The sequence below is a fragment of the Oryzias melastigma genome, linkage group LG12, assembly GCF_002922805.2.
Source record: "Oryzias melastigma strain HK-1 linkage group LG12, ASM292280v2, whole genome shotgun sequence".
NCBI lineage: Eukaryota > Metazoa > Chordata > Actinopteri > Beloniformes > Adrianichthyidae > Oryzias > Oryzias melastigma.
Window position 1 is genome coordinate 12633819 of NC_050523.1, and position 27283 is coordinate 12661101.

The 27283-nt window shown below is 37.9% G+C and overlaps 1 protein-coding gene across 3 annotated transcripts in view; it reads left to right on the forward strand.

The window, feature by feature from the left end:
- ric1 (RIC1 homolog, RAB6A GEF complex partner 1) overlaps nucleotides 1-25455 on the forward strand; it is a 27051-nt gene extending 1596 nt beyond the window's left edge. Inside the window, exons 2-27 of one of the 3 annotated variants that reach the window (XM_024299487.2) lie at nucleotides 3966-4073; nucleotides 12289-12368; nucleotides 13126-13233; nucleotides 15202-15347; nucleotides 15445-15581; nucleotides 16067-16158; nucleotides 17419-17507; nucleotides 17598-17742; nucleotides 17832-17880; nucleotides 17974-18141; nucleotides 18223-18435; nucleotides 18675-18713; nucleotides 18827-18937; nucleotides 19054-19137; nucleotides 19212-19372; nucleotides 20523-20661; nucleotides 20743-20859; nucleotides 20938-21345; nucleotides 21430-21741; nucleotides 22012-22170; nucleotides 22272-22408; nucleotides 22480-22754; nucleotides 22845-23057; nucleotides 23139-23316; nucleotides 23402-23590; nucleotides 23674-25455. In XM_024299487.2, the coding sequence (XP_024155255.1) occupies nucleotides 3966-4073; nucleotides 12289-12368; nucleotides 13126-13233; nucleotides 15202-15347; nucleotides 15445-15581; nucleotides 16067-16158; nucleotides 17419-17507; nucleotides 17598-17742; nucleotides 17832-17880; nucleotides 17974-18141; nucleotides 18223-18435; nucleotides 18675-18713; nucleotides 18827-18937; nucleotides 19054-19137; nucleotides 19212-19372; nucleotides 20523-20661; nucleotides 20743-20859; nucleotides 20938-21345; nucleotides 21430-21741; nucleotides 22012-22170; nucleotides 22272-22408; nucleotides 22480-22754; nucleotides 22845-23057; nucleotides 23139-23316; nucleotides 23402-23590; nucleotides 23674-23989 (4173 nt within the window). In that variant the 3' untranslated portion in view covers nucleotides 23990-25455. Of the gene's footprint in view, nucleotides 1-3965; nucleotides 4074-12288; nucleotides 12369-13125; nucleotides 13234-15201; nucleotides 15348-15444; nucleotides 15582-16066; nucleotides 16159-17418; nucleotides 17508-17597; nucleotides 17743-17831; nucleotides 17881-17973; nucleotides 18142-18222; nucleotides 18436-18674; nucleotides 18714-18826; nucleotides 18938-19047; nucleotides 19138-19211; nucleotides 19373-20522; nucleotides 20662-20742; nucleotides 20860-20937; nucleotides 21346-21429; nucleotides 21742-22011; nucleotides 22171-22271; nucleotides 22409-22479; nucleotides 22755-22844; nucleotides 23058-23138; nucleotides 23317-23401; nucleotides 23591-23673 lie in introns of all 3 variants that reach the window. The other 2 variants (XM_024299486.2, XM_024299485.2) reach the window with 2 other exon arrangements.
- The last annotated feature ends 1828 nt before the right edge of the window (nucleotides 25456-27283 follow it).

The window sequence follows — 27283 nt, forward strand, 5'->3', positions numbered from 1 at the left end:
AAAAGCCAGAAAAATCCTGATCAAGACGCAATTCTTGAACTAGTGTGAAGGTAGAATAGTCTTTTTTGTGTTAAATGTGTCCTAAATTGTTTATAATATTGTGTTGTTTACTTCTCTGACTGTGCGACTGAATGACCCATTTGGTTACCTTTTATTTGCTCTTTAACACAAACATTTTTAAAGTAGCTGCTAATTTTTTGTTTGTTACGCAAAATTTTCACCAATTTTAATTGCTTTTGTCAAACATTTCAAAAAGAATAATCAAATATTTAAATGAATGTCACTTATTTTAATAGAACATTGAATGGATTCATGAAGACATAGATACAATTTATTCTGAAGGGAAGAAATGTTCTCAGGAAAGAAGAACGAACCTGGTGACACAGCCTAAACTGTTTACACAAGCAAAATTTACATGGATACTATTTCTTGCGGTAAAATGCTTACATGCTGGAGAAAACCAGGGAAGCCTTTTAAACATATTACAATTTGAGTATCTTGTTTGACTTATGGTATAGTGTATCATTAATAAAGATAATTCACACAGAAATTAGATTGAATTGTTTGTTTAGATTTTTCTATTGTTAGAAACAGAAATTGAAAAAAGAAAATTAAAAAAAAGGTTCAATAAGTAAACGGTGCAGTTATCCCTCTCAAAAGGTAAATATATTTTTGTGGTTATGAGATCGCTCTCTTAGCATCAAAAAGGGCGTTTTTGAGATGTTGAACGTACATCTTTGTTCCACTTGGTCTGTATATTATTTACATGCAGCAACAATGAGGAAAGGTCACTCCAAAATTCCTCAGCCACAGACAGGATGTGGGCACATTTCGCTTCCCGGTTCCCTTCAGACCTCAGCCTATACCTGTAAGCATCAAGAAGCTTTCAGTTGTATCTTCTTGATAGAAAATTGATTATTTTTGCTTTTTTTTTTAATTTTCTGCCTATTTTACATCCACAAGGAAGGTTCAGTCTGCCTTTTATAAATGATTTCTGAAAGTTTCACATCTTAGTTTGGCATAGATTTCTGAAGTTTTGTCATTTCAACACCGGACGCAGTTTGTAAAATGTCCACGACTTTATTATTTATGTTCCAATCCAGGTTGTCGCTCTGCCATTGTATAATTGGAGGATAGATTGAACATAAATAGTCTATTTCCTCTCTTTGTTAGTTTGTCAGTTGCTCTAACCCAATAATCTGGAACACTTGCTGATCTGTTTTGGGGATTTTCAATTGCAATTCAAGATTATATGACATAGAAAGGTGATTTAAAAAAAATACACAGTGTTCTGTATATACAGACCCATCATTCACAGTCTGACAGATGAAAGTAGCCTTGCTTTTAGTTTTTGAAATATATGTTTTTTAAGTTTAACATTTTTGCATAAAAATGCTTCTTTTATTATAGTATTCCCTTTTTTGTGCATTTAAAATAGTCCTTTTAAAGTGTGCAATCTTCATTTAGTTTTACAGTTTTCGTTCATGTCTAAACATTGTTTAAACAACTATTTTAAATCACACAAATTTGCCAAGACAGGATAAATATTTTAAGTAAATGTTTTAACTCCTTGACGCCTGAATTCCTTTCTTAGCACTGAAAAAAAATGTTTGCTTATGCTTTCAAATAGATGCTATTAAGGAAAATTTGCAGCCAAAGTGGTTTGATACATATTTGCATCAATAGGGATCAAGGGCTAAAAACGCTTTGCAAGTTTTTCTTTGTGGCTATTATGGAAGCTCTTTTTCTGTTTGTTTTTAAAAAGCTTTTGGTTGGGGTTTTAAAAATGGCCGGTGTTTTTATAGGGAAGCGAGAACTAGAGAGGAAGACTCTTTAACCATGTGCAGCAGAAAAGGAGAAAGAGCTTAGTGGTTTTGCTGTGATGTAAGGACTATATAACAGACTAGGCTCATTTCTGCTCCTCAGAGTTATGATAACACAGCTGCTGCTGACTGTGGTGAGTGGGGTGTTCTCTGTTTTAGTTGAAGGAAAAATCAAATATGTTAGGAATTCCTCAAAGACTCGTGAGTAAAGACAGTCCTGATCTTCTGTCTTCTTTTAAAAAAAAAATTGTTTGAACAGAACGGTAAAACCAAGTGTTTTTTTTCCCAACACATCCAAATATCACCATTAAATCTTATTATTTTTGTTACTTTATAAGTCTTATAAAAACAAAAAATTGTAAATAAAAATATCAAAATGTTAGAAAAGTTTAATACTGTAAATTATCCATATTATTCAGGTAAAGACAACTTTTATAAACTGTGCATCCCAGCAAGTTGTTCAAACCCCTTCTCTAATTACTCTGATTAGGTTTCAGAATAGCTCAAATTACTGGAAACTTTTCCCCACTTTAGTTACCTGATCAACCTGCAGTGTCCTGGTTTGTTGGAACATTTAGATCTCGGTGTTGGATCTCCCTGAAAATTTTAACGGCCTCCTAAAAATGGAGTCAGAATTAATTCTTTCAGTCTAATATGTAGAAGATAAGCAACATTAATAGGAAAAATGCACTATGATGTTTACTTTGATTGACTTTAAAACAGAACAAAACCTAGAATTAATCTGTTTCTGTGTTGTTTAATGGTAAAATGCATTTTTCAACAAATTTTAGAGTTTTAACAAACACTTATTTAAGAAAAGTCATCATGACACCCATAAAAACAAAAAAGTCCAAATTTTCATGCTTCAGACTCCTAAAAGCTGCTGATATTAAACTGGAGAACATAAATATCTATTATCTGTAGTGAAATCATACAGTTAGCTGATTTTTAATTAAGACATTTGTTCTTGATGATTTTTATTGATGTTTGTTTGTCCTTCAAGGCCATGTGGATGCAGAAAGTGCTAAAATAATGAATATAGTGACTGCTATAGCAACAGGGACTGGAGTCTGGAAAGCCTCTTTGAAAATGCTTGAACTAACAAAGCTGGCTTATCTTAGCGAATTTAGAAACATCTGTATAGAAGAAAATCAAATGCATTAAATTCAGTCATTTTAAATTTGAAGAGATTATAATTTCACTTTGCAAAGCAAATAAATACTTGTTGATTTGATCATGTAAATGAGAAGCTCTAATTTTGGTAACGAGAAAAAATGTTTAGCATCTTTGAATTATTTGATGTCCTGTCTGTTTTTCCTAAAATATTTTGTAAGTTTATTATTATTAATTTTTTTTTATAGATGAAAACTATATTGGAATTTTCAGTTCTTCTTTTCTTGTACTAGTTTAAATCCTAAGTAACAATGGGAAAGGCCTTATTTTCCACATGGGCGTAAGAGAGATAGAAGTGACCAGTGTTTGTTCTTATAAAGAAATTTAATTTTTTTTTATTTGCATCTTTCTGTCAAAAAGATTTCTTGCCTTTTACTAATTGCGTGTGATTAAATAAAATTGTCATTTTTGCCTAAAAACATACAAAAGTCTATATAAGGTATCGCTTCTCATGATCATCAACAGATATAAGATTTTTGATAAAAGATAGATTAAAGATTTTTGTTTTGAAATGAACAGGAGTTTATTGCAATTTATTTCAAATTCTACTAAGAGTTGTGGGTGGAACCGCTGGCGCACACTAATCCAACCCCCTTTCCCATCACCCATAACTGAGCTCTGTTTACACACTTTCCCGCTGCCTTTTTTTACTGCCTATTTTTCATCTGCTCCAGGTTTTTAACATTTTTAATAAATAAAATACAATTTTAAGCTTCGTTTTCTTTATATATGTCCTCCATCATTATAAAAATGCCACAAAAACACCACTTTAATCAGTGGGTCTTAAATCATTAAGCATCCATGTCTACAACAAATCCATGCAGTTTTTAACATACATTTACTTTGGTTTATTAGTCACATTGTTGACAGAATTTCTGTTTTTGTACAAAGGAAACACTGTCATTATGGTGCAGACAGTGCTTGGCTTGCAGATCTAACATTCTCCTTCGTGTCTCTTCTCTTCAACAGCCCAGTGTTTTAATAGTCAGCTATATCGAGTCGGTGAAGGCTGCGGCCCAGTTTGGCTTCTACCAGAAAGCAGAATGGAAACCAGATGACTCCATGATAGCTGTGGCAGTAAGTGCACCACCGTTTCTAGCAAATACTCCTCTTCTTGCAGTGTGTTCTGCGTCAATGCTTCCAAATTCTGTCCTTCTTGGCGTTGTTGGACAGCACATCATTCAGGAGTTTCCACATGGAGCTCCATGTTTAGTAGTTACAACTTTTGAAATCACTCGACCTTTGTGCATTCACACAACTCACTGCTGACTTTTCACAACAGCTGAACAGTCGCCGTGCAGCTGAACGTCATCCACCATTGTTCCCTCTTTTTTTTCCTCTTCTCTAATCTTTGGTCTTTGGTCTCCATCTGCTTTTTTTTCTTATAGATTTATTACATGCATAGTTGCAGTTACTGTGTTGATCATGCAAATTCAATAAATCATTCACAACAGGGCTCTTTGGGGATTTTTCTCCTCCATAAAGTCACAGACGCAGCTTTCTGGCCGTGCAGTACAATACAAGAAACAGGGAAAGCTTCCACTGTTTCAAAGTCGGTTTTATTGTTAGAAGACGATAAGATTAAAACTCTAAAAGCTCCTAAATTTCAGAATAAGACGTCCGCTGAAACCAAAGCAAAAGTAAAATTGCAGAGTTCTGAGTCAGGCGATCTATTTTTATGCTGGTGTTTCATACCTCCATGAGCCCAGCCGGTCATAGTCTCTGACTTTATCACTGTATTCAAATAAGCCATTTTACTCTGCTTAAAGCATCTCAAATATTTGCATTTTGTTTTGATCATAACCATGCAGATAACTTTTGTTGTTGTTTAAGCGTGTCAGGACTGTAAACTTTGACCTCATTTGTTACACAAATGGTAGTCATAGTAAGCATCATAGTGTTGTAAACTATTTTTTTTAATACTAATTTAATGCTTTCTAATGAATGCACGTCAGTAATAGATAAGTGGTACATGGAGAACATATCTGCGATTGGGGAAACTAATAACCAAAAGCATGCAGTATAACAGCTCCCTGAGCTTGAAAGACTTGATTATTAAAATTAATGCTCATTATTAAGCAATTATGTGTTATTGATCATAATTTGTTTGGGTGTCAAGTCCACACAAACATTCCGAGCATTTCTTTTTTGGTACTCTTTGATTTAATCAATTTCTGTGTTTTTCACTGATCTTAGTCAATGTAGTTGGATCAAATGAAAAAAAATGTGCAGTGTTTCTTTGCAGGCTGTGAACAAGCATCGAAAATAGATTTTTAATTACAAGTAGCGCATCAATAGGATTTATCAAATGCAGTATTACTTGAAAATAGTCCACTTAAGTCAAGGGAAACTGGATTAATTAATTAGCACCTTAGCAATAGCCACTATTTGAAGGTTTGAGACCTTCATTAAGCAAAGGAACACTTAGAAACCAGATTAAATGTAGTAAACTGAAAGTGTTTTTGAAAGCTTGTGTCTTTATGTGATCTTAAACCCCAGTGTGATCCCAACATGCAACTGTTCTATCAGCTATGAGGAAAAAGTACACATGTAGTAGATTTTAGTCGAGCGCATCTTAAAGTTCCACTCCGATCATCTTTTGATCTATTTTAAAAACGTTTCTATAGTGGTCCTTTAATTATGATTTTGACTGTTTAACCAAAAAAAAAAAACTTTCCAGCCTGTCGCAACATTACTGGTTCAACATAAATGGGAGCAATATTGGAGATATCCAGCCATACAGCTTTGATCCAGATGAGGAGAATGAAGATGTGCATGGATCCGTTTGTTTACAGGTTGATGCATCAGAATGGAGCAGTTTGTGGTCTGCCCATTGTAGCTTCTACATCACAAGCACAAGCTTTTTCAAACAACATTTTTTGTCTGCTCCTCATTTTCAACAATTTCAATAAAGAAATACTCATGAATGCAATTTTAATTTTTAATTTCATTTATATATGTTCTCCATCATCAGAAAAGGCCTGAAGAACATGTTAAAAACACAATTTTCAATGGCGTGGATCTTTAACTGACTGATCGATCATGCTGTGTTTTCACAACATGTGACTCATTCACATTCTGAAAGGGACAAAAGATGTCTGCCAAGACACACAACCAACGCTGTCAAACTCGGGAACATGATTCATTAGAATTCTGACACCTACTGTAAAACAAAAAATAGACGTCTGAGTTTGTCTTTTGCCCTTTTAAAAAGTTTGAGAACTTTTTAGGATTCTCTGTTTAAAATCGAACCGTATGTTACACCATTGAACCGAATAGTGAGGAAAGTTGCATCCCGACTGCATACAAATAGGCTTACTTTTATAGTATCAAACTCTTATTGTGCCACGTTTATTATTTATTGATTTATTCTGTTTTACCAGATATGGTATGAGCCAACTGAATTGTTTTTCTTCATTGTTTTTTGCAAATGAAAGATTTTTTTAAACACTTGAAAAGTTTCTTCTTTTTTGAAAGGGTAGAAGGAAGATGTGTTACTGTATAAATCGTTGTTGCTCTTTTTTTTTTTAAACTGAGACCAACTGCATGTTTATGCTGGCCAGGCTTTGGCGTGCCAGCGGGTTGAGGGTGTTTGTCCCAAAACACCACCTCTTGTCCTTCAGACCTTTTTAGCTGAACAAAGCCTGAGTAAAGAAGTGACAGTGACTCAGACAGTCCTGCTGTGCAAATAAGAACAAGTCAAGGGACTTTTCAACTTGAACGACTTATTTTTTTTACAGCATTTAATGGCGTTTTCCTTCACTTTAAGTGGACTCCCTGCAGAGGGATTTAAGCCTACATTGGAGTTGTTATTTTGTAATCTTTTCCTAGAAATAAAACCTTAAAAAGAAAAAGTTAAAAAACAAAATGGACAGTGTAGTTTGCATTATTTCTCATTACCATAGTGCAATAAAGAAATAGTTTTTCCGTGTACAGACATTATTTACTGTTAGTAATTTGCTTCTTTTTTATTATATTCTCTACAAAGCAGAAACTTTGCTTTCATTGTTTAATTAGAGAAGAACAATAAAAATCTGCCCCGCTAAAGTGGTATACTCTTCTCTTCAAGCAGCTGTTTCCCAGATGCTCACACACCCTGCAGACCTTGAGGCCAAAGTAATCACCCTTTAAACCATACTTCCAACTATCTTTAGCCTCGTGTGTGTCTGCATGAGCCCACAGGAACAAAATGACTTCACTAGGCAACAAACTTAAATTGATATATTTGTTTTTTTGCCTCGTTTTCTGTTCACAAGACATTTTTAATTTTAGAGGAAGTGTTTCTTCTCACCATTTAACTATGCCTCTTTTGGGATTGCCCTAAATAGTTGTTTTAGAATTGCACTGCAGCGCTCCGTTTCTTTGCTTTTAGCTAAAGAATTGTGTCTGAGTGCACATTCCAGCATGCAGGCACCTTGTAATTACTATAACGGCATTTTAGGTGAATGAAGGTTAAACAGAAGTTCAGTGAGAGTCATAGCATATAACAATGCAGATGTAACTTGTTGAAAGTGTCTGAATTTTGTTCACAAAACTTTTCGTAGGTTTACATTCCATCACACATTCATGACAGACGCACAGTAAGTGGCCTGAATGGAAAAAAATAGTTATGTTGAGACTGTGGTTGTAGAGTGTTTCATTTTTGTTTTACTTTTCTTTTTACTTTGTCTGCGTCTTGAGCAGATATCATCTGTTTGTAATAATTCTGTTTTATTTGACTCGAAGATCTGCTTTTAGAGATTATTTTCTTTTGTAAAAACATCTCGTTGGCTGACTCTGGGGTATGCACATGTCAAGAAATTAAGATTAGTTTTAGAAAATAACTTAATTTAAACGATTTATTGACATATTATTCTGTGTTGTGCTGCTTTATAAGCACGTAGCATGCACAGATATCTAGTAGAATTCTTGAGTTTAATTTAATTCTGGCTTGTTGGGTATTTTGCTGACTTTCATTTCTGATCTGGTCCTTTTTTGGGGGATTGTTAACATATGAAGGTAACATGAATGTGCTGCATTACTGAGACTTGTTTAGACACGCAGAGAGGACTTGTGTGTACCATCATACCATGCACTCTATTCTGCTGACTTGCCCTTTTTTTGCAAAAACCCTGTCTTCCAGTTGGCTTGCAAGTCTTAACAAGAGTCAGCTTTTTTTTCTAACCTAACCAGCATTAAGTCAGTCGTTTGATGTTTCCCTCTTTCAAATGCTACTTTGGAGAGAAAACTGGCTACAGCGAAAGGCCCAATTTCAACCAGCTGCTCAATTTACCGTACATTTTGGGACATTCTTTATAGAAGTATTTCCATTTTTAAGGTCAAGCCTCATAAATATTCAGCCTAATTACATTTTTCTTGGCTCACTTATATAATCTCAGATGTGAAACACTGAATAATCACCACATAAGCAGCTGAAGATGAACCCTCTATAGACCAGGATGAATGTGGATTCTGCTGTCTCTGTCTTTCTGTCTGTCCCAGGTGCTACAGTGTATTGTGTGCAGCTCCCATTAATGAGAGAACACAAACAAAAAACCTTTTCAGCTCACCCCCTGTCCAAAAGCCTCCCCACTAATTGCTGGCCACTAAACGGCCATGTGGCCTTATTCTGGCCTATTATATCCACAGCCAATGCATTTGTGCACGAAAAGACCACAAACATTCTGGAAAGTTTAAAGCATTTGGTTGCAGCAGTCTAGAATGACTCCTTTAAAAAAAAACAAAAAAAAAAACGCTTGAATTATTTTTCTTTTTTTTATTCCTATGTATTCATGTATGATTCTGCTAGAGGTGATATGGAGCTTGAAGGAAGCAGAGAAGCATCTCACATTTACATTTAGCATTTTTTTATACTTGTTTGTTTTTTCTTTTTTTTTAATATAGATTGACTTAAATTTCCCCCAGACCGACTAATTGTTTTCCAATAAGCTAATAGAGGTTTTATGTCATGTAAATCTGTGCAGCTTTTTCCTCCTGGCAGATTATTTGGTTTGATGTTATGGGTGTGATTTATTTATTTTTTTTCTTTACACAATAGCATCGTAGATTTGCACATGGTGAGGAAGATGAGGGAGCAGATGCAAGTGCAGAGCACCAAGGAGAACAGTGTCTCTGCAAATAAAGTTGCAGATAGTCTGCTGACCTTGCACGATGAAAACTACAGAAATAAGGGATTCATCGTGTGTACTTTCTACTCTTCTCACTGCTGGGATTAGTGTAGGGGGGGTCACTGCAGCTTCAACTTTTGAGAATTTGTGCATGTTTTTGCAAAAACTCCAATAGTAAGTGCTCAAAATCACTGCAGGAATCATAAAAATGTAAATGTATTTATTTGTAAATTGCCAATAAGTTATAACTACATCACATTGCAGCAAACATCACACTGGTTCAAAAGTGCTGGGTTGTCGTGAAGGTTGTAAACGGCTTCATAACTCTGCTTCTTGGCTCTCCCCCAGGATAGGTTTGGTGTTCCTCTATAACCGGTTTTACTTTGGCAGTCAGCGCGGAAAGACGGTGTCATAAATTTCAGACCGGCTTCAAACCATCTCTGAAACTGTTTTGATCGAAAACGGTCTTTGGATAGATGATCCAATTCAGTTAGTATGACCGCCTCTTCTTTTTTGTTTCTGCTTTGTAGATCGGAAGATTTTCCTTTGATGGGTTGAATTTCCCTCGAGGGATTATTAAAGTTCTTTTGAATTGAATTTCAAATGAAGCTGTGTTTTGTATGGTCACGGTAAAGGTGAAAGGAGGTGTTGTGTACGTACACCATGACCTTCAGTTTCTTTCTGCAGCAGGAAATATATTTATTTTTTATACCTATTCTTTCTTTCTCTTGTATTTTTACAACACTTCTCATTACTGCCATGTATCTTAAAGTGCTTTTATTTATTCCTCGTTGGTCTGCTCTTATAAAAACAACTTGTTTTGATTGAAAAAGTGTTTGGTCAACGTGTCCTGAAACACGTACAATAGGTTTTTAGGCTCCATCAGATAAATGTAAAGGTGAGCAGATGGATAAGTACAAAGTCTCTAGAACTGCAATTGATTTTTGTCATTTGCACTTTGGACCTACTAAATATTCCCTTTTGCATTTAGCTAAATATATGTTTAAAAACAGCTGTGGTTTTGTTTTTTGGGATGTTTTTCATCCACGTTGGTGACCTACATTTCACTTTACAATGTACACATCCTGTGATTGTTAGATTCTCCTTATTGTTTTAGCGGAGGCCTTACATTATTAATTAATAGTATTGACAGATTTAAGAAAGCGTTTTTCCTTTTACTTAAAGCTGAATTGCATTGTGACAAATAGGTCTTTTATTATTAGCTCAGTTAAGACAAATGTATTTATTTATTATTTTTTGAGGGGAAAAGCAGTTTCTCAGAAACAGCCTTCACACTCCCAAATATGTCTGTCGTGCCCCCCATGCTTTTAAAAGAGTAAACACAATCACATTTGGGGGTTCAAATCTATCACACACAACTGGCTAAGATAGCTCAACAGCACCCCCTACAATGCTCAGTTTAAGATGGATAGTTTTTCTTTTGTTTTTAATCCTAACACACCTAGAAAGCTATTTCCTGAATGATTCTATTCGTCCATCCATCAGGAGAAGCTGCTGCAGCTTTATTTCACCCTCCATCAAACACACCTATAGTCTTATCCAGCAGGTTGCCAAGCTGAACTTTCTTTCATTAGATCTCTCTGAACTGTTTCAGGCTCACAAATATTTTTTTGAAGGGTTCATATGCATGGTTTAGGCTTATATCCTCTCTGTGTTAATATAGACTACTGTAGTGAGTTAATTCTCTCTTATTGTTTAATTATCCCAAGATAACTATCATATTAACTGTATTCAGTGATTATCTGAATTGTTAGTCAATGATTTGTCATTCAAATATAAATTCATTACAGTTTATGGAAGAAGCAAAAAACTGTGGTTTTGTTTTACAAATAAGTGAGTTATGCCATGTTTAATTGAACAAGGAAGCACTTACATTACAATTATTGGCTTTGTGAATGTGATTTTACCACCTTTGTGTTTGGATTAACAAGTTTTTCAATTTATTTATTTATTTTTAACCTTAAGTTTTTTTGTGTGTTAATTGATAACTAATCTTACACACAAATACAGACTTTGCCAATTTTTAGTCTTTTTTGTTATTTTGTTTTCCTGATGTTTCTTTTTTTAGGTTGTGCTTTTATTACATAGACTCAAATGTGAAATTGGAAGGAAGCTGATGGGTTTAGCAGACCTCAGCCTGGAATGCTGTGCTCTCTCTGTACTCGTTGGTCTCCACAGCTGAGCTGGATGCTGCCAAGGGTTTTTCCGTCTGCTCCGTCGGGCGTTTCTTGAAGATTCAGGAGTTACTGTATTTTCACGTCATTAGTGAGATAAATCATGTAAGGAGTCATTGTGAAGGTTCCTATTCAAGCGTGGCGTTGTTGATTTGGCCTTATTGATGCCACATTGTTGCTGTTGTCATTCGAGTTTCGCTTCATGTTTCACTTGGCGCTCTCAGTTTCAGAAGTTTCCTTGACAGCAGTGTGTGCTTGTGTTCCCATTCAGCAGACTTTCCACTGAAGGAAGCCTTCTGTCTGTTTCTAACTTTAAATGTTGACAAAATGTTAAAATCTTTATTAGTACAGAAAATAGAGACAAAACTAAATCAAATATGTTTATTTTAAATCATTAAAATTGAGTTTTCCTTAATTTATGAATTTTTAAAAGCATCAACTTTTGTTCTTGAGGTGTTTGTTTTATCTTCCTCGTTCTTGTGGAAACCAGCTGTGTTTATGAACATTCCTTCATCACCTGGTAATAAAACGTGGCTGGTAGTGTGTCACAGATTGTTAGGCCGACGCCCCTTTTTGTTCTTTACTTTCTTTTTTGTACTTAAGCTAAGTCATGTTAGCTTCTGCTGTTGTAGTCACTGGTATCCCAGAGGTCAATGCCATTAAATGTAAACTTCAGCAAACATGATACACATTTATATATTATCAATAAGAATTGAAAACAGATGAATTGCACAATAAAAAACAATAATTAATTACATTTAGGCTTACAAATAGACTTGACATAATTATTTATAATCGATTTATAGATAAGTATCACTCGCATAATACTCATTTTTTTCTGTCTCTGTCTCTCAATAATTCCTTAACCTGATTTTGACCTCATTTCAAATTATCTTGGGTATTTTCTATCCTTTTCCAAGTGAACTTTTGCACATTTTAATTTGTATTGCTGAAAAAAAATAACTATTATTGACCTTTCTCCGTTTTCAGACTGCCAAAGGCTACATCCTCCTGTTTGACGTATTGGGTGGAGGCGATGAGAAGTACCTGTATGAGCCCGTTTATCCAAAGTGAGTACAGCACGGATTCCAAGTTAACATACTGAAGTTAACTAAAGCCAGCATCTAGACTTAACATTTTCTATCTTAAAAGGTTTGACCCCTCATCCAAGTGGCTTCATCAGTCTCATAAAATTTTAAATTTACTCAGGAAATTATACAAATGTTATCATTTGTAGGACTAGGTTAGAAGCTTAATCAAAACAAGTCTTTCAACGATGATGATGAATATTGTTCTTTTTCCTAATGTACATTATATAGGTGTACAACTAACAGATATATACCGAACCAAACAAGCTGTCCCCATCTCTGACAGTTTTAGCTCGTTTTAATTACTCCTGTCTAACTCAATTGGATGTATTGATTTTCGTGGAAGCTGTTAAACCTTGAAAGTTAGTCGTCTGCTGTTGCAGCTGTGGAGCAGAAAACAGGATGTGTCACTGGATACTGTTAAGACTGTCTTTTTTTGAACAAATATGCAGTCTTCTGCAGTTACTTACTTGAGGCACTAGTGAAACTGAATACTAAAAAAAAAAAAAAAGTGCTGAACAGGTCTGAAACTTTAGTGAATGTGTTTCGGTATGAGATCTTCTTTATGATGTCTTTATCTAAATGGGTTTTCATTTCATTTAGCCCAAAAAGGTGCATTTCACAGTTCACATTTTTTAAATGAGAAGAATCTGGATGAGGGAAAGTGACATATTCATGTCAGTATCTCCAAGAAAACATACTTGGTGTGAATGTTTTTTTCTTTTTGTTGTTGTTACAGAGGAAGCCCTCGTGTGAAGGTGACCCCGGGTTATAAGGAGGAGCAATGCGCCCCCGCGCTCTCTTTAGAGATGAAGAAGCCTGTGGATCTGGAGGCTCCTATTACCAGGTAGTCTTTTTTTTTTTTAAGTTTAACTGCTGTGTGTGATTCAGTCCTCTCTCCCGTGACCTTAAGTTGTAAGGATGACACTAACACAAACTGACGTCTATAAACAAAGAAACCACCAATACACTGACTCCTACAGACTCTATTCACAGGTGCTTCCTGTGAACAACTGTTTACTTAGATTCACTTCTATGTACAAAAATGTTACAATCAGTTTTGGAAATTTATAGTGGATATAAAGTCTCCCTGTGGAATGCTGCAAAACCAATTGCAGTTTTTGTTCCAGAGTGTTTTTACTTTCAGCAGAAAGTTTTTTTGTTTTTTTTTTTGGTCTCGATAATGACTTGGAAAAAGTCTCCTCTTCTGCTAATGGAAAGTCACTTTTGGCTGGGATTCATTTAAAAAGACTGAGATTGGCAGAGAGAAGAAGTGGCGCTGGCAGAAATGGGCTGAAGTGATGCTTGAAAAGGACAGTGATGGAGCTGTGATTGGAGCTGAGAGGAACATTTCGCCAATGCTGTTTGTAGGATTCAAATATTTGGAACGTGTTTTCTTCCTCCATTTTGTCTTTTTACATTTTTGTCTTTTTTTCTTTTCGTAATTCTTATTTTTATTCATTTTGTTTTGGTTACTAAGAGTGAATTTTTTCAAATATATTGAAGTCTTTTAAAATAGAAATTCAAAATTCCTTGTTTGAAACTCTCAAATATGTGAGCTTTAGCCTTGGGAATAAATGTAATTGTTGATCAAATATTCATCGTTATTCTAGTATATAACACAGATGTGATATTTTCTATAAAAACTGGATGGAGCAAATGTGATGTCACCCATAGAAATTGGCTTGAAGTCAATTTAATGGCCTTTTTTTATGTTCGAACAAGAAATCTTCAACAAGCTGCGATCGGTCCAAGTTGGTCTGGGTCGAGGTTTCTATGGCAACCACTCTAGTCAATCAGGAGTGAGCTTGCTGTAGGTCTGCACCCCTACCTCTCAATCAAACATTTTGAAAGTTCAACGTTAGACCACATACTTTTATTGAGACATCTGATTGGTCAGTTTAAATTACTTGTACTACAGAAAAAATGAGGAACATGTTAAAAAATAAGTATCAGAGCAGGAATGCTTTTTCTGACAAATAGATTGATTGATTGATTAATAGCTGTTTATTTCTCAAAATAAGTCTGAGATTTTAGCTTCTTGAAGCCAGAAGGTACTTCCTGTTTGGAACAAGGTCAGTCCAGTTCTCATATACATATACAGTCACTGAATGTCGTAGCTCTTAACCTATGTAAAATAACTAACTTATTTCAAAATGTGAGTGTTAATTTAGTCCTAAATTATCTTGCAAATGCATCAGATTTACTTTATTGTTGTATTGTCATTTTTTGTTGCCCACCTCCTCTCCTTCTGTTTTTGTTTGCTGATTGACAACAAATTCGACTCCTCCGGCCGCCTCTTTTGTCTCGAATTTTTGTAAAGTCTGCCTTTGACGATTCTCCTCAGCTCGACAGAGATTACAGGGTAGTCATTGGAACGGGAGCGCTCGCTTGGCATTTCACAGGCTCGCCTTTGATTTGGTACAGGAGATGAGTGGGTGTCTCCTGCTGTGAAGCTGCAGTGAAGGAGTCTGCCTCCTCCACAGCGCACTGCTCTCACACTCTCTGCATCTTGTTTCACTTTTAATTCGTCAGTGGCGGCGGTGGCGTCGAGCCTCTCACGGTCCGTCAAAAATGGCAAAGTTGTTCAGACACAAACACAGGCTTGATTGTTCTCTTGTGTTGGAAGACAGTGAAACTAGGCACTGGCAGCCACATCACAACTGCTCAGTAAATCAGTTCAAGCACAGCTGGATGATGAATAGTCCACTGTTGTCCATCTCTTTTACCTACCACCCATTGGCCAGTTTGTTCTGCATTTTTAATGTTTATAAAAGGTTTATAAATGCTAAAACCTGTGTTTTTTTTTTGTCAGTCTGCAGTCCCTCCAAGAGAACCTTCTGGTTTGTACTGCAGATGGGTACCTTCATGTTTTGCACTGGGATGGACAGGGCAGCAATGGCCGCAAGGCTATTTGCCTAACTACAATCCCCTTTTCCTTAGACCTGCAGTCTGCAAGAGGTTAGAAAACCTACAAATCAAATTTAAACCTTATTTTCACCGTTTAGCTTACAAGAAATCTCTTTGTAATGTTTTGTCTTGATGCATTTGCTTGTAGCTGGTCCCGCTCTGGATCTGGAGGGAGTTTATATTTGCTGCATGGAGTACTGTGTGACCCTGGATGGCTTCGCCGTGGTTCTCAGTGACGGGCGGCTGGGCTTCATCACACCTCTGAGCAACACCATCATCGCAGATGTAAGGTTACTTATAGAAAACATCTCCAATTTCTGCACGAAAGCATAAACGTGCGGAGAAAAAAAATGTATTTTTGTTGCTCCTACATTATGTTCATGCTCCAGTTAAGAGTGTGAAAACACTTCCACCCTTTGAACACATCCACTTAAATGAACTTCTGTTCCACCTCATGAACAAACTGGAGGATACTTGAAAACAATTTTATATAGTTTGACTTTTTACACCTATGTTGACATTTCAGTAAGAAAACTTTTAGTCATTAATGTCACAAAATGTGTATTATCATTATTTGTAAATTTTTAAATATTTTTTTTGTAAGTTCTAGAAATGGTCTTAAAACAGCTCAGTTTTACCATAAGTTTATGGTAAAACTGAGCTGTATTACCAGTATTAGCATTTTTAAGCTAACCTGCTCTTAACACACATTGCTAATCTGAACGCTAACACTGTTGAGTTGTCTAAAACATGTATGTTTGTGTGTCCAGCAGCTGCAGGGCGTCTGGGCAGCAGACGTGAGCGACGGCACCTGCGTGGCCGTGAACAACAAGTACAGGCTGATGGCTTTTGGCTGTGCCAGGTCTGTGCGACTCTCTCACATTGTTGCTCCATATTGACAGTACGGAATCGAGTGTGTTTGCTTGCATTAGTGTGTTACAGCAAAACCGAGGCCTGTGAGGCCTGAGTCCACTGTGAGAATATGTCCTTTTCTGTTTGTTGAGGACACGTTGTGTGTGCTTGTTAGGATTTTGTTGTTTTTTTGGCAGAAGAAGATCACTTTACCCTCCATCCAAAATGTTCTGGGCCCTTTTGTAATTTCTTTTTAAGTAGTTTTACCAAAAACAGAGGGTAGTGCTTTCATGCGATTAATTTTTAATAATCATTTAATCTATTTTTAATATAACCTAATTCAGTAAAATTGCTTATTTTGATGTCTTTTCATTTAAATTCATTGTGGCACAGTAAAAGATCAAAATACAACTAAAAAAGTGGCTTTATGAAGTTTTCCGGCAATAACAGACTTCCAACCTTTACTTTTACACCACCAAGAGGTACTTTTTTTATCTTTTAAGTAGAAAAAAAAAACTAATTTAACACTTAAAAAAAGTAGGAACACTTTTCTGAGCAATTAAAAACGTATTATTATTACCATATTATTTATGTTGACATTCCTCATTCCACAGTTTACCGTTCCACTCAATCTGCCCTCCACATACCCCATTCATTTATGATAACAAACATTTAATGTCAGTAGTGGCGTTGTTGGGGTTAGATCTGTAAGAACTACAAAGTCGCAGGTTGATGATGTCACAGCAGCGACTGAGAAATGCACTGAGAGCAATGTAAATGTGTTTCAGCAGAGTTAAAATAAAACATCCATGCAGGTAAACAGTTGGACCCTTGTTTTTTATACTTGAGAATACGAAATTAGTAATAGATTAAAATAAATTTTTTTTAAGAAGTACTAAGTTGTCTATAATTAATTAATTGCAATTGACTTGATAATTTGACACCCTTAAAAAATGCTTTTCTACCCATCTACATATGTTTTTAGCTCTTAGTTACACAACTAAAAAAGGAGAATATGCATAAAAACTAGAATACAAAGCACTTTATATCTTATTTTGATTCACTGTAAACATGTTCACTCTGATTAAAACAGAACAAAAACAGAACAGAAAGTCTTTAATACATGAACTTGTAGTTTATTTATCTGTTTTTGTCAAAGAGAGAAACAAAACATGTTCTAAACGTAGTTTTAATTTATCATAAATTAACAAACCTGCCGATATATCTTGATGTGAAATCAGTTTCTAAATGTATTTGTGATAATTTTCAGTGGCTCAGTGTTGGTGTACATGATTGACACCACAACAGGATCCATGCAGCTGTCTCACAAACTGGAGCTCACACCAAAACACTACCCAGGTATCAATGCTATTCTGTTCTTCTGACTCATTTGTCATCTTGGACTGCACATTGCCACTGACGGAGCATCTCTTAAACCCTCTCGTTTAGATATCTATAACAAGACGGGTGCCGTTAAGGTAATCTGCTGGTCGCCTGACTGCAGCGTTGCCATGGTTACATGGGAATGTGGCGGCCTCTCCTTGTGGAGTGTGTTTGGAGCGCACCTCATCTGCACTCTGGGAGAGGACTTTGCGTAAGTGGGCACAAAAGTGAATCAGAACGGTTAACACACTTTTGTTGGCAGAATAATGAAATCTTTGTTTGTTTTTTTCTTTTTATCAGGCATCGTTCTGATGGTACCAAAAAGGAGCCACTTAGGATAAGCTCTATGGTAAGTCACTTTATTAATGTACTTGTATTTTACTTAAAATAATACTTTATGTGCAGTGAAGTGATGTTTTTGTAAATCTTTTTTTTTTCTCAGAGCTGGGGAGCAGAGGGCTACCATTTGTGGGTTCTTCCCAGCAATCAGGGAAGGAGGAGAAAAGAAGAACACAGTATGGAGGAGGATTCACCTCCTCACCCTTTCCTGCGGGCTGGAATACTGCAGTTCCACTTCATCAAGAGTGCACTCACAGTCAACCCGTGCACGGTGAGGGTTACAGCAAGAGTTTGCTGCTGCACACAAACTCATTAAATATTCATGATCTGTTCGCTCCCGTCTTGGACACAGAGCAACCAGGAGCATGTGTTACTCCACGGCGAAGACCGCCTCTACCTGACCTGTGGCGACCCCACACAGATCCACAGCACCTCCGACGCACACCCGCACACGCATCTACACCCGCACGACGGCAGCCCGCTGCACCAACCCGCCCACCCCGACTCCTCTCTATCTCAGGGACTCAGCACTTTATTAGGACACAAGCATTGGCACGTGGTCCAGGTGGGGCGACCCCTTCGGAGGCTACTTTTGTTCAATGTTCAATGACAGGAAATAGAATGTAATTTGAGATTAGCTATTTTAAAAAGGAGCTGTTTGTAGTTTAGACATTTCAAATCCATTATGTTTTATGCATCATTTAAGGCAATAGAGAAGATTTTAAACAAAATGGTTAAGGTTGTGACTTTGATGTCAATGTGTTGTAAAGTTTCACTTATTTTTGTTATTTTTCATTCGTCTAGATTCACAGCACATACTTGGAGAGTAACTGGCCTATACGGGTGAGTGTGCAAACATTTGTGTAAAAAAACAAACCAAAAATATGTACAACAATGTGGTGCTTTTGTTTTCTTTTTCATGACTTAAAACCCTTTTTTCTGTTGTGTGTGGACAGTTTGCAGCCATAGACACGGCGGGCCAGTGCATGGCTGTGGCAGGAAGGCGAGGATTTGCACATTACTCTTTATTCACCAGGAAGTGGAAGCTGTTTGGGAACATCACTCAGGTATGGCGATTCTGGGATATCGGATTTACTTCATATGTCTGTTTAGCTATTTTTGCAGAGGTTTGTTTGTTAAACTTATTAAATAAGGAGGAGCTTGTTTTTCTCTGAAGGAACAGAACATGACAGTTACCGGAGGTCTGGCCTGGTGGAATGACTTTGTGGTGGTGGCCTGCTATAACTTCACAGACCAGCAGGAGCAGGTGAGACGGATACTTTTCAATCATCACTGCTGAAAAAAAAATTCTTATTTAATTTGATTTCTTCTCATCTGTAGTTGAGACTCTATCAACGCTCATCCAATCTGGACAACGCCTTTGCCTCGGTCACGAAGCTCCACGCAGACACTCTGCTGCTCAACGTCTTCAGAGACATGATCATCCTGTTCAGGGCCGACTGCTCCATCTGCCTCTACAGCATAGAGAAGAGGAATGAGGGGTGGGTTCTAGTCTTCTTCCAAACAATTCCGGTCTTTTCTTTTCACCAGTTATAGCCTCACATATAGTATGTCAGGTTATATTATTATGTTTTTCTTAGATGTAGAGTAAACCTTTTTTACCCATCATATTAACGTATTCGTTTTGAAACGGGCTTTAATTGACCTTCATCTCCCCCATCTGGTAAAGTGAAATATTACACAAACAATATGGGAAACTCCTGCCAAACTACAAGGGATTGTTTTTAAGTCACTGAATTTCCTTTTTTTTATTTAAATCATCCCAAACTTTTCTTATAAGCTGTCTGGGCTAATACCCATATAAAATTACAATTACATCCTTTTAAAGATTTAGATAAATCTGTTTGCTGTTTAATTTTAATTTAATCTAAAATCTTCCCATGATATAATATTTAAATCCTCTTTTCTTTTTTTATGCTATTTTTTCTTCAATGTTTTTTAAAATAGAGAGGTGAATCCTCCAACAAAAAATGTGTTTTTAATATGTTCTATTGGCTTCTTCTAATAGCTTAAACATTGCATTTATGAGAATTTCTTTACTTTAATTGTTATGAATCAGGTTAAAAACGTTGTTTAAAGAAGAGCTTTTACATTACATAATCATATTTTTTAAATTGAAAGACCTTCGGGAACGCTTCATAGTTCAAAATATGATCAGAAAGGGACTTTAATCTGCTCAAACTGACACTTCTGACTCCATCAGACACTTTGGTCTTCTCAAAAGCACCACAACAGGACAGTGGAGCGTTAGGCCTTGTGATAGAACATCAAACTTCACTAACAAAGCTCTACATCCACTTTGACATCTGTAGTGAGAACATTCACAAAAACTTCAACTCGTTTTTCAGACTTATGCACTTATTTTCCACCAAAAAAATAATGACTTATTTAATTAAAAATAATGAAATAAGTACACAATCCCTACTCCTTAACCCATAAAAAATCTATATAGTGCAGGATTATCTAATGGATTATCCCCTGGATTTTATCGCAATTTTTGCTCATTATTTTTTTTTTTAACCATCACACATTTCCTGCTGTAAACCTAATAAATATTAACCTTTTCCAAAGACTATTTATTAATTTGCTGTGTTCTGAAGAGGAAAACACCTTATTTATTTGTCCTTCCAGTCTTGGGCAGTCAGCCAGTGTGGAGTTGCTCCAGGAGGTGTCGATGTCTCGCTACATCCCTCACCCGGCACTGGTGGTCTCTGTCACCCTCACGTCTGTGCGCACAGAGACTGGGATCACGCTGAAAGCCCCACAGCAGGTACTGCAGAAACAGAAGGCTCTGCTTTAACCATAAACATGTTGGTGGGGTGTCATATTTTTGTGCACGTGTCTGTGGAAGGCCTGCACGGCGGAGAGCATCATGTTGAATCTGGCTGGCCAGTTGATCATGCTGCAGAGGGACCGCTCAGGACCGCAGGTACGAGAGAAAGAGACCCCGGCAATCAATAAGAAGCTGGTAAGCCCAAACTCCTCCTCCTTTTGATCTCTGCATTTTGACCTTTTCTTCTAACAGTTTTTTTTTTCCCATCTTTAGCTACCGTTCTCTCCTCCTGTGGTGCTGGCCCAGTGTGTGGAAAACGTGTGGACCACCTGTCGCTCCAACAAGAAGAAGCGCCACCTGCTGGAGGCTCTGTGGTTGTCCTGCGGTGAAGCCGGAATGAAAGTGTGGCTGCCGCTGTTCCCGCGAGACCATCGCAAGCCGCACTCGTTCCTCTCCAGGAGGATCATGCTGCCCTTCCACATCAACATCTATCCTTTAGCGGTGCTGTTTGAGGACGCTCTGGTGCTGGGGGCAACCAATGAGACCGTGCTGTACGACGGGCTGCAGGGATCCTCTGAACCACTAGAGGCGCTGTTCCCTTACTGCACAGTGGAGAGGACCTCCCAAATCTACCTCCATCACATCCTGAGGCAGCTGCTGGTTCGCAACCTGGGTGAACAGGTGTGGAGACTGTAAATCTGTGATGTTACTCATTCTGTGACAATTCCTCAAACTTTTTGTTTGTTTGTTTGTTTACTCTTCAAGGCTTTGATGCTGGCTCAGTCCTGTGCGGGTCTGCCCTACTTCCCTCACGTCATGGAGCTGATGGTTCACGTTGTCCTGGAGGAAGAGGCAACGTCCCGGGAGCCGATACCCGATCCCCTGCTCCCCACGGTGGCGAAGTTCATCACCGAGTTCCCCCTTTTCCTTCAAACTATCGTTCACTGTGCCAGGAAGACCGAGTACGCCCTGTGGAACTACCTGTTCGCCGCGGTGGGAAACCCCAAAGATCTGTTCGAGGAGTGCCTCATGGCTCAAGACCTGGACACCGCAGCTTCTTATCTGATCATACTGCAGGTAGAGGAAAAACTAGAAAAAAAGAAAAGAAACGAAAAAGGCAGTTAATGTTTGGATGAATTAAAATAAGTCAAATAATAAATATATATATTTTGTTTATAAAAGTTAAAACCAGCCAACAATATTAGTATATGAATGTTGCATTTATTTAGATGAACAAAAATGAGTAAAAATGAATACATAAATGAAAACATAACTAATTAAAAAAAAAAATTATTTTGGGTTCAATGTTGTGTTTTAATCTGCATTTCTTCTTCTCTTCCACTGCAGAACATGGAGGTTCCTGCCGTGAGCAGACAGCACGCCACTCTTCTCTTCAACACCGCACTGGAGCAAGGAAAATGGGATCTCTGTCGGCACATGATCCGATTCCTTAAAGCCATCGGCTCTGGAGAGATGGATACGCCTCCTCCAACGCCCTCTACTCAGGTGAAGAAGTCCAGGACAACTTAAGTGGAAATCAGGGATTGGAGCAAAATTTATTTGGAATATAAAAGTCTTGAATCTCATGGATGTGTCTCTTTTTATAGGAACCCAGCTCAACCGGAGCCTTCGAGTTTTTCAGAAATCGCAGCATCAGCTTGTCTCAGTCAGCAGATTCCATCTCGACGGGAAAGTTCAACCTGCAGAAGACCTTCAGCATGCCCACCGGATCCTCTCCCAAAGGGTAAGAGCTGGCTTTTTACCTAATAAACAGATCAAGATTTTTGGATCTTTATCGTGCTTCCCTCCTGCCAGTGCGGACTGCCCTGAAAACATGTACATCGACATGATGCTGTGGCGCCACGCCCGCCACCTCCTGGAGCAGGTCCGCCTCCGGGACCTGGGATGTTTCTCGGCACAGCTGGGCTTCGAGCTCATTGGCTGGTTGTGCCGCGAGCGAAATCGAGTGGCTCGGGTCGAAGACTTTGTTTTGGCTTTGAAGAAACTTCACGAGGACTTCCTGTGGCCGTTCCCCGTTATTCCTGTGGGAAGCCTCAGTTCGCCGCTGAAGAACGGACGCTGCCGACCAGGTCAGAGTTTCCTTTAGGTTTCTGAATTGGAAGAAAAAGAAATGTATTTTGAGCATTTTTCATCTGAGCTTCCATGTTTTTGATGTAAAGTGCTGAGCACACAGCTGCTGAAGTCACAGTCTGCAGACAGCCTCCTGAACAGCGACATGGACACAGCGCCCCCTCTGGCAGTTCCTATGAACCACACCTGGACCGACAGCCTGGGACAAAGGTCCAAAGACACGGACACGGCTTCATCCGCCCACTCCAACCAAAACTCTCCACAGACGTACGACGCCTTCCTGTCGCTGGTCACTAACAAAGGTATTGATCCTGGAGCCGTTAAACTACAGTCAAGCACTTTGTTTGTATTCATCTTTTATGTTTTTTTGTTCTCGCCCTCAGTGGAGGAGTACAGCATCGGTTCAGCCACAGACCTGACAGAGACCAGCTCCATGGTGGACGGCGACTGGATGATGGTGGATGAGAACTCCTCCACTTTGAGTTTGAGTCAGGCCGAGCTGGAGCACATCTCCATGGAGCTGGCCAACAAGGGGCCGCATAAGTCTCAGGTGCAGCTCAGGTGAGGATGTCTGCTCCAACTTTCAAGGATTCGCTTCATCTTTAAAAGCAGCGCGTCCCTAGTTAACCTCCGGACTGTTCCTCAGGTACCTCCTCCACGTGTTCATGGAGGCGGGCTGTTTGGAGTGGTGCGTCGTGATCGGTTTGATCCTGCGGGACACAAACGTCATCAAACAGGTGATCAGTTTCCTGGACAACCCAGAGGTCCCTGCAGAAACTGTGCAAAGCATCCGGAAAGGCTTGCTGGCCGTGGACACGTGGGCCTCCTCTGACAGGTCAGCGTGCATTTCTTGCTGTTTTAGGATAATTCCTAATCCTCGGTTTATATCGGTAACGTTGCATTCCCCCACCTCCACAGTCTGGGATACAAGCCGTTTCTGAACCTGATCCAGCCGCAGCTGCAGCACCTGATGGAGTCCACGTCTGAGCAGGTGCAGCCCGAAGCTTTCCAACCTGCCACCCAGAGCTCCAAGCTGAGCGGTTCGGACGGGCTGGGAGGAGCCACGGCACCCCGGGCTGAGGACAGCAGAGGAGGAGCCGCCCCTCTGGGCCTGACCCTGCCCGCCTTAGAGCCCGCGGGAGGCTATAACCGCACCCCTTCAGAAGACTGTCCGTCGGAGCAGTCGGAGGTGCAGGGAGAGGAGGAGGGGACCTACGACTGCACCCTGTCCTGAACGCCAGAGCTCCTCCAGCTGGCGAACGCTTTGACTGATGGAATAACCTGACTGGAAACAGACTGTGTGAATGTTTGTGTGGCTCCTTGCAGGTTCTGACTTCACCTCAGTATTATCTTCATTCTGACCCTTTTTTGTCAAGTCAAAGCCCTGTGGATTCCCAGCATGCCGTCTGATCGGGTGGCTTAGTTTAGTGAGTTTTTTGTTCATTTGGTATTTGGAAGCTGCTGAGCAGCAAACAAAACACCGGAATCTGTTTCTTTCCCCCTAAACTTTATTGTTTCATCTAATAATACAAAGAGGATCTCAAAGAGCATTACTGTAGAACAAAGCTTCATCAGAAGAGTGTCTGAGCCGAAAACCAACAAGCACAAGAGGTGTTTTCGTACTTTGGTACCTCATGGTTTTACAATATTTTTATACCTTTTCAATATTATAACAATGTTATTTTTTTTTCTATCAACTCTTGTTTTTCTCTGTAAAAATAGTTCATTCTTATAACACTATAGGATACAGGAGTTGATGTAAGTGAGAAAAACAGCTCAGACCTTTCTGGAAAATTCCGAATGTTAATTCTCGCCGTTTGGAGGAAGTTTTGGACCTATTCCACATTTAAAGTTCTAATTCATCTGCTGTCCTCTGACAGCTGGTTCTCATTCAGTGCAGCGTGCCGAGTGGATTTCTTGTATTCATGTGTTGGATCACCTGGCGTTGATTTCCCTTGTATTATTCCTTATTTATTGGCGCAATAGCTGAGCGACGAATGCCGAAATGATGAAATACGTTTTTATGACTGACGACAACTTTTCCCAGCTTTTGTCAATCGGTCGGTTCTCAAGCGCTGTCGGGTGTGTTGGATGCATCAGTATTATATCGTGCAATGTATTTGAAATGTTACTCGAGCTTTATGTTTTTATGTCGACTCATCTCTTCTCACTGCAGACCAAAACCCCCTTTGTTGTTTTTGTTTTCCGGTCGGGTGTCTTTTAGGCTAAAATGAATGTCCAAACTCTCGTCCCCAATGCCGAAGCCGCCTCCAAGCCCGCAGCCTGACCGCGCTGCTCCACGGCGAGCTTTACTTGACTTGAAAACGGTAACTTGACGAACCAAAGACGTAAACGTCCAGAGGCCTTTCTGTTGAAACTCATGGCTGCGACTGAAGTCGGAGAGAACAAAAACCTGGCCCTCCTTCTGAACTTATGCTCATGGCATACGAGACAGTTTCCTACGGAAATGAATAATGTGGATCTTTCTCTGCAGGGGAGAGGAGGAGGAGTCAGGAGAGCATCGTGGTGCTCCGCCCCTGATGTGTACAATGTTAAAGTATTGCCTGTGTACTCGGCAGGCATCCTCAATGCAGTGTAAAGCTACTCTCTTGTACATTTGCCTTTTCTACTCATTTGGTTTTCTACTTCATTTTTTTCCCTGTACATAAAAAAACCAATAAATTATTTTTAAAATGTAAAGTCTGCCTCTATTTATGCAACAATTTGATATTGTGTGAACATCAGTCTACTGTTCTGAGAAATTACAATTAAAAACCACATTTTTTATGTAGTCAGAAACTTAAATTCAGTTTTTGCAAAATAATATATACCTTTGGCTGCTAAATTTCATTTATATCAAAAATCCGATTTACTTTTTATTGGCCCTCCTATTTGAGTCCGACAAGTTCCTCCTTTAAGATTTAAGAACACGTTATTTTTTATTTAAAGAACAATCCATGTTAATGAATACTAAAACAAATGTAAATGTGCCAGATTTTAAGTTATTTTATGTCTGCAGTCTTTGATCACGAAAAAAAAGATTTTACGAGGTAGAAACTACATTTAAGAATTTAAAGCACAAGTAAAATACAAATTGAAACATAGTAGAAAACTTAACCAAAAGTTTTTAAATTAGTGTCTGTTATGTGATAAAATGTCCCAATTTCTGGTCACATGGACACACATTTCAGGTTACTGAAACCACAGTTTTGTACGGTGGCCCAAAAGTGAAAATCACATTTACAAATCACTTGACACAAAAACATTTAAAATATCACAACATTACATTTATAGAAATCAATCCCAAAATAAAAAATATAAATAAAAGATTTTCAGCAAAAAAAATGAAACATTTTAAAAAATCACAATGACTATTATAAAAGTTAAACAAATAGTGATTAAAAAAATGACACTTCAGAAATTAAAGCAAAATTTAAGAAACCAAAACTAAAAAAAATAAGTTTTTAAAAAAGAAAATGAAAAATTTCAAGGATGACAGCAAATAAAGAAGCAAAATAATAAATAAGAAAACATTACATTTGTACGGTGGCCCTGAAGTACAAATCACATTAACAAATCACTTGATGCAAAAACATTTTAAATATCACAACGAACTTAAAAAAGCAAAACTAATAATAAAAAAACAGCAATACACTGTAGAAGTCAATACTAAAATCCAAAAACCAAAACTAAACAATAATGGGAAAAAAACCTTTTCAGGAAAAAAAATGAAAAAAACATTTTAAAAATCACTTCAGGGCCACCGTAGTTTTGTCTTTCAAAGACTTGTACTTTCTCTTATTGTATTGGGAACGCTTTTCCAGAAAGTTGAGCTCTGGAAAGATGAGCTGGGAAAAAGACGTTATGGTCAAACAACAGCGGGTCAAGTAACTCTAGAAGATTTATAGTTGTTTTCATATCAAACAAGCTGGTTTCAAGAGTTTTAAACGTTAAAAACCCAGAAGTTGTTAAGAATGTAAAAGTGATGAAGGATTTTTTAATGCTCTTTAACAGCCACAGGTCTAAGCACAGAAGATCCACCAAATGACCAAAGAGTGACACAATCGTTTTAGTCATTTTTATTTTTGACATGGTGCAGTTGTTCTGGTCCTAAAAGGAAACATTTTAGATCCTGTTTCCACATCTATGTTTGACAATAATCACTTTCGTTGTTCATTAGAAAGATCACGACTGACCTATTGTTAAAGAATTCTCGTTGCTTGTCTAGAACAGGAGTGGGCAAACTACAGCCCAGGGGCCAAATAATTAAACTATTTAATCTGTTCCACCAAATGGGAATAAATTACATTCCTTATTTGCTTTATTTGAATCCATGAACATGCGTCCTTTTTAAGAATTGAGGAGTTGGATCCTCCAAAATCCAAGTTTATTTCCCTTCAAAAACACATCTAGGAGACAGAAATCTTGTCCATTGATTAATTTATTACTTTAAAAAATGTTTTCGTCAGTTAAACCCACTAAAAAAATAAATGTTTCCTTCTGTGAAGATCAAGGACAACCAACAACA